We start from the raw sequence: 6,988 nt of genomic DNA, 5'->3' as shown, positions 1-6,988 counted from the left end.
TAATGGGTCCCAACCCGGTCCATTAATTATTCATCGCGCATAGCAGCCGCGAACTTCGCAATCGTAAGAGCAACGTGCGATATACTAGTTGTTGCTTTGTCATCTCGCAACAGCAAATTATTACGATGAATGTGTAACACTTTATACCACGAAATCAGCCAAGAAATCAGTGACTAATAAAGGGACAACGACTATTAGATACACGGCACCTACTGAGATTCAAGGATCTTAATAATATTACTGAACTAAATTGCAAGGCTCTTGCAATTCATGAATAGATTCAAATGGGTGAAGACTCCTCTAAATCTTTGCATATATTTAAATTCCTTTGAATTGTTGCTCTGCTGGATTAAGTGGTGCAGACTTTTAGTTCTCCTCCTCCTCCTCCTCCTCCCGCTCTCTGAAGTTCTAAAGATCCAAATTAAGACCATCTGATCTGCATGATGAATAATATAACATCAGAATTTCAAGGTACACGTTTATTCATGGTGGAATAAGACGATCAATCCGTAGCGATCCTAATCTAATTTTCAACCTTAAGTTCCACTGGTTTGTCACTGATCACGAGTTAGATGCTTGGATAAAAGATTGATTATAGATTCTTGGAAGCATATATAAGACAGAAAATAAATCTTATATAATGTTCCCAAAAACAAAAACAAAAAAAAAGCCTCAATTTATTAATCCTATTGTGGGTTGATGACTCCATTACTAGCTAGAAGTTTATCTATGAGTTTATGAGTTGGCTTTCAAGCTCTTCACATCCTCAATGATAAACTTAAAACGCATGTTGGCAACCGAAAAGTAAATGGAAAGTGTGACAGATGCGTAGTTGGTGACGGTTGTTAGGGGCATCTGCTTTATGTATTGTTTGAATTTTTTTAGAAAATAGATGGCGAAAAGTGGAAAAGACTAAAAAGAAAATAAAACATCAATTTCTCGCTCATATAAACATTCACATTACTTACCCTTTACTTTAAAGTACAGTCAGTTTTTAATTATTAATTGACTTTCCATTAACTTTCCGGTTGCCAAACACACCCCAATTTTACACGCAAACGAGTTAGATCTGCGGGCTCCCCTCAACTAGACACACAGGCAGAACGGGCTCAGCTTCAGATCCTTCATGGGTCCCAACGCGGCCCATCATGCATCGCATGAGGCAACCGTGAGCTTCGCAATCATGAGAACAACGTGCGTTCTAGGCGTAGTTGTTGCGTCGTCATTTTGCAATAGCAAAATTATAACGTAAACGTGTGTATACTTTTTATATAACCAAATCAGCCAAGAAATCTGTGAATGTGACTAGCTAAGATGCACTGCACCTACTAAGATTCAAGATATTAAGCTCTAGCATAACGCTGAACTGGTCAGTGTTTAGTTTATCCAAAAGCCATCATAAAATTGTGATCCTTGTGCTCCTCATAAGCACTTGAGCAGCCACCTCCAAAATTGCAAGTCATCTCTTTCAATAGAATCGATGGATTTAATGGTGTGGATTCCTCTCTTTCGATCTCTATCTCTCTCTTTAGATATAATTTAATTTCCTTCGAATTGTTGCTCAATTTTGCTGAAAAAAGGTACTTTGGGCTTCTCCTTCTTCTTGTTCTTCTTCGTCTTCGAGTTTGAAAATGGCAAAAGGTAGCTGTGGATATTTTATTGAAGTTGCTCCTCCAAAGCTGGTCATTGTAGTGAAGCTCAGGAGACCAACAAGCTTAGAGACTATCGCCGAAGAGGAGGAGCCAGAGAATGATGAAGTTGTCTCCTTTGAAGGGTTAGATGATAGTAGGCCAAGAGTAACTACTTGTTAATCCTTTTTTTTTAATTGTTAACACTTGGAACCCCATATATATATGCCTGAATGGAGTAACCTCTTCGTCGTTGTTGTCACGAAGTGGCTTGTACTGGCAATATGTTGCAAAGAAAGGATTCGGATCCTCTTCACTATCTAAAAAGTAGTGGAGGGACCACTACATAATCACAACCATTAACTATCTAGTTGATGGTTGTTATTTTTTCTTTGAGTGCAAATTAGGAATGAGTGCAATACACAGGGGTCTACTGAGTGTTAGATTTGAATTGTATCATAACCGCCTAATCAACTATTGAGATTAAAAGTAGTGGTCTCTCCACTACTTTTTTGTAGTGGAGAGGATCCAAATTCACATGTAAGAGAGAATATTTCCGTCTCTGGAATTTGGAAGGTCCAAGTATTGATAAAGAAGCCAAGTGACAAGTGATGCTAACCTTACTTACATGTTCCTATGAGGAATGAATTTTGGAGCCAAATTTATGACACTGGGCATGAAATAAGTGAAAATGAGCTTTAGTGCTGATTTGGTACTGTGCGCAACAGCGCGAGAGCGTGGATAGACTCGGCTAATCTACTTGGATGTAAACTGCGTTAAGTTGATAAAACTTGTTTGAATCATGATTAAAAACGTACTTAATTATATATTCATCTCTGGTTGTGTTTCCAATATGAGACTAGATATCATCTCCCGATTCTAAACGTATCTTACCTAAGCAAATAATTCTTGGCCCTGTCCAAAGGGTGACTTATTACAAACTTGTTGGGTCCCTAGTGATGCCATTCAACAAAAATTTAATTTATCAAAGTATCACTCTCCATTAGTATTACTTTGCTTACATCCATCCAACCTTTTCAAAATCGTTTTCAACGGAGCAAGGATCCTTCACCTATAAAGATCATGAAAACAACATGCCAACGACGTTTTTTTCCCCCTCCCCACTTGCAAAAATAAGCGAACGCCTCTATGAGCTTTGGCAATATTGTTGATCAATTTCATGATAAGTACTGTTTTACCCACGCCAGCTCCCCCAAATAATCTGATTTTTCCTCCAAAGCGATTCGGAGCTAAACGATCCGCCACTGTAATCCTTGTTTCAAAGATTGATAAATTTGTATCTAACTGTATAAAGGCGATGTTGTTGATCAATTCCATGATAATCTTGTATCTAACGAGTTGATAGTGCAATGAGTAGACATCACCACAGCCATAAAATTGTACGCAAACAAAACCTCACAACGTGGCCAAAATTTATTTTAAACTTAACTCCAAATCCTTAACGCTTAACTCCAAATCCTAGCAGAACAGCCCACCATGAGGGATGTCTGATAGATTAAGGGGGCAGTGAAATATCTATGCCTCCCCTGTTTCACATATATGGGGCTCAAAAAGCCCTGCACGATGCAGTTGTTCTGATAAGAAGAGTTAATTGTGCTTCGGTCTAGAAATAAGTAACAGTAGAACTGGTTGTGGCTTTTCCGTCGAATATTTCATCTTTATAAAAGGATTAATTGCAAATAAACCCCCTCTAGTTCTATTGTAGCGGATAGAACCCCCTGTCGTGTTGGCCTAGGTGCAAGTACACCTCCTTCGTGAGCTTTTTGGACTCTTTTAAACTAAAAAGAATTAGCAATTGGGGGTTCATCCTCACCAATAGAACTGTAGAGGGTCTATCCGCCTCAAAACATTTTTATTGATTTTAAGAGTGAAAAAAAATGCACTCAGGATTTATACAAATTGAACTGTATGGGGTCTCATCGAAATTGGGTGACACTACAAGGGGTATGTCCGCAATTAACCCTCTATAAAATTAAAAGCTCCTGCCAATTCAAGTTATGCTCAGCCTGATTTATATATAAAGCACTGAAAATAGGCATCTTCCAGACAATGGTGAAAGTGCAACTTGAAAGAGAAAATGGTCATTTTTCATACTATGTGAGGAACTAACATCCGAAATGACATTCTTCATTTCTTCCTCATGACAATGTATTTTCACTATGTGAGGAAATAATACCAGAAATGACATTCCTCATGACGAAGTTTAGTTTTACAAAATCTCCTTTCCATATACTTGAAATAAGATTCCAAATACGTCGGAAAAAAAGGTGTCAGTGAAGTATCTGATGCTGCTCTAGATCTAATAACTCCTATGGACATTTCCGTTGAATATATGAAACTCCGTGCTCTTCATATCTGATATAGCAAGATACAAATTCATTATGAATTATGGATAAATTAAGTGATTTGACATCCAACAGAAGGCATCATCTGGCTCTAAGTTCATTTTTTTTTAACCCAGAACTTCGCAGGTCGCGGATCTAAGTGCATATATGTGACTTTCATGGTGAAAATTAGGGTAAAATTCACAAAACCCCAAAGAAGATAGACCATTTTGAGATAACTCAAAAAAGTTTGGAAATGTCAATGAACTTCCGAAACTTTTTCAGATAACACCCAAAAAGTCGGGGATTAAGACGAGAGCAAAAGTTTTGAGTTTTTAAAGTGACATGTCCAAACTTCTTTCATGTTATCTCAAAATGAGCCAAACTTCTTGGGAGTTTGTGAAATTTACCCTAAAAATTATCGTGGTGCTAGATTTACAAAGATTTGTAGGATCCTGCAAGAACAGAAAATAGGGAAAAACTTACTCAGCCTTGGAGAACCACATTTGCTGAAATGATCCCAGAGATGCCAGGATACTGCCACCTATCCAGGCACTGCAATAACCATTTTTGTAAGCCGTGCTATACACAGCAATTTGGCAACCATATAAAAATTAGACAAGAATTTGTAGAATGTAGATTAAGCAGAAAATCTTTATTTGGCTTTTGAGATGTTGCCATCTTGAGATACAGCAGCTTTGCGAAACGCTAATGTAACGGATGCTAGTATTTAAATGTGTCCAATCATGCACCTCGTGCTCAACAATGAAGAGAAACATAACTTAAGACAGTTAATTCATTTTGAAGAAAGAAGAATTCAATTGTTAATAATCCCGGTTCTCTTGTTTAAAGTTTTGGAATAGAGAGAATCAGTACTATTTTATTTATAAATCAACGAAAAGATTAGCAGAATGCACTTAATAAAGACATGTCAGCACTTAATAATCCAATAGCCGTGTTTCTTTACTTAAAGGTCTGATACTGGTTTTTTCTTTTTTTAAATATTACTGTTAGTGAATTAAGAGTTGTTGTTTTACTTTGTCTTCTGTTTTGTTTCATGAAGGTCCTAGTCTTTAGGAGCACTAGCTGTTAGTCTATTTTTCAGGAGGTTAGTTGTTGTTTTTCCAGGTCAAATGTCTAGGAACGTGTCCCTGTTAGTAGCAGAAAAAAGGAATTCAGTTATGGGTCATTATGTATTTATTCTGCATTTTTACGATCAGTAAAATATTCTCATTTTCAGTTCTACTCTCTTTGTCCATCTCCTTCCAAATAACAACAGTGGTATCAGAGCTGCCTTGATCTTAAGGGGCTGCGAAAATAGCTTGTGTGAGTGATCGAGAGGTGAGTCTGCATTCAAAGAAGCTGAGTGAACATGGAAGCAAGTTCGAGCGGTCTTCCTGCCCTGGCTCCACCAATGTTCGATGAGGAGAACTATCAAGCTTGGGCAGTAAAAATGCAAGCCTACATGGAGGGTTGTGAAAACTGGGAAGCAGTAGAAGACGACTATGAGGTGGTTGCACTTCCTGACAATCCAACCCTGAATCAAATCAAAAATCACAAGGAGGGAAAAACTAGAAAAGCCAAGGCCAAAGCCTGTCTGTATACTACTGTTCCACCAGCCATTTTCAGTAGAATTATGGCTTTTTTTTTTTCTAAGGCAATATGGGACTTCCTCAAAGCAGAGTACCAAGGAGATGAAAAGATCAAGAGCAAGAAGGTGTTGAATTTGGTCAGGGAGTTTGAGAGATTGCAAATGAAAGAGTCTGAGACAATCAAAGAGTATTCGACCAAGTTGATTGACATTGCAAACAAGGCAAGAATGTTTGGCACTGACCTCTCTGAGAATAGGTTGGTGCAAAAAATCCTTGTTTCTTTGCCTGAGAGGTACGAGGCAACCATTGCTTCATTGGAGAATACCAGGGACTTGTCTCCGATCAAGCTGGCAGAATTGGTCAGTGCTCTGCAAGCACCTGAACAAAGGAGGTCGATGAGGCTGAAAGGAAGTGTTGAAGAGGCTTTAAGGGCCAAAGTGCAACACAGCTCTGAAGGAAAAGAGAAGAAGTGGAAAGGGAAGAAGGGAAGTGATAGTAACTCAGAGGTTGCTGCAGGAGAAGACAGTGCAGGCAACAAAGGAGGAAGATATTCTCCACGCAAACACTGTGGTAAAAAGAGTCATCCCCATTTTAGATGTTGGAGAAGGCCAGATGTAAGGTGCAGGAGATGTCAAAAAATGGGACACATTGAGAAGTTTTGCAAGGAGAAGGGAGATTAGCAGCAAGGTGAAGCACATGCTGCAGTCCAGCAAAAGGTAGATCAGTTGTTTATTGCCTCTTGTTTCATTTCTAGCACTCCATGTGATAGTTGGCTTGTTGATAGTAGCTGTTAGGGGTGCTAAACCGTATCCGTATCCGAGAAAATATCTGTAACCGTATCCGTTAGGATACGAATATGGTTACTCAAATCTATAACCGATAGGATATGGTTACAGATATGGTTTTATAGTGAAATATCCGTATCCGAAATATCCGAATACATATTTGTCATACTCTTACGATAGTTTCGATTCTTAGATTATGAATTTGTGATTAATTTTGATGATCAAGATGTCTAATCTTAACTTTTCAATTATAATGGACATATTAACAAACTCTTTTGTATCACATGAACTATGTTTTTCTCAATACTATCTAGTTTTCTCATATCTGTTTCGTATATGCATGCATATCCGCTTATATATCCGCATGTATATCCGTAACCGTATCCGATTTTAGCGGATATGGTTAATCCGCTTATATATCCGCATGTATATCCGTAACCGTATCCGATTTTAGCGGATATGGTTATAAATTTTTTTTACCGAGCTATATCGTATCTGTATCCGAGATGGGTAAACGGATATGTATATGATAAGCATCATATCCGAGCCGTATCCGGACCGAATGCACCCCTATTAGCTGTACAAACCATATGACAAGTGATAAGAAACTGTTTAGAAACCTTGATAAGTCAATAAAA

General features: G+C 38.1%; 2 protein-coding genes across 2 annotated transcripts in view; one reads left to right on the top strand and one right to left on the bottom strand.

The window, feature by feature from the left end:
* Positions 391–6,988, bottom strand: part of LOC109831434 (actin-related protein 4) — a 37,232-nt gene continuing 30,634 nt past the window's right edge. Inside the window, 2 exon segments of the mRNA XM_020398759.1 lie at positions 391–436; positions 4,460–4,528. The gene's annotated coding sequence lies outside the window, so the exon portion shown is untranslated.
* LOC109831443 lies at positions 5,346–6,245 on the top strand. Its single transcript, XM_020398765.1, has one exon. It carries the CDS (start codon positions 5,346–5,348, stop codon positions 6,243–6,245), a length of 900 nt encoding a protein of 299 aa, XP_020254354.1.

Source organism: Asparagus officinalis, chromosome 1, assembly GCF_001876935.1.
Source record: "Asparagus officinalis chromosome 1, Aspof.V1, whole genome shotgun sequence".
Taxonomy (NCBI): Eukaryota; Viridiplantae; Streptophyta; class Magnoliopsida; order Asparagales; family Asparagaceae; genus Asparagus; species Asparagus officinalis.
The sequence above is the reverse complement of the archived record's forward strand: the minus strand, read 5'-3'. Positions and strand labels throughout refer to the sequence as shown.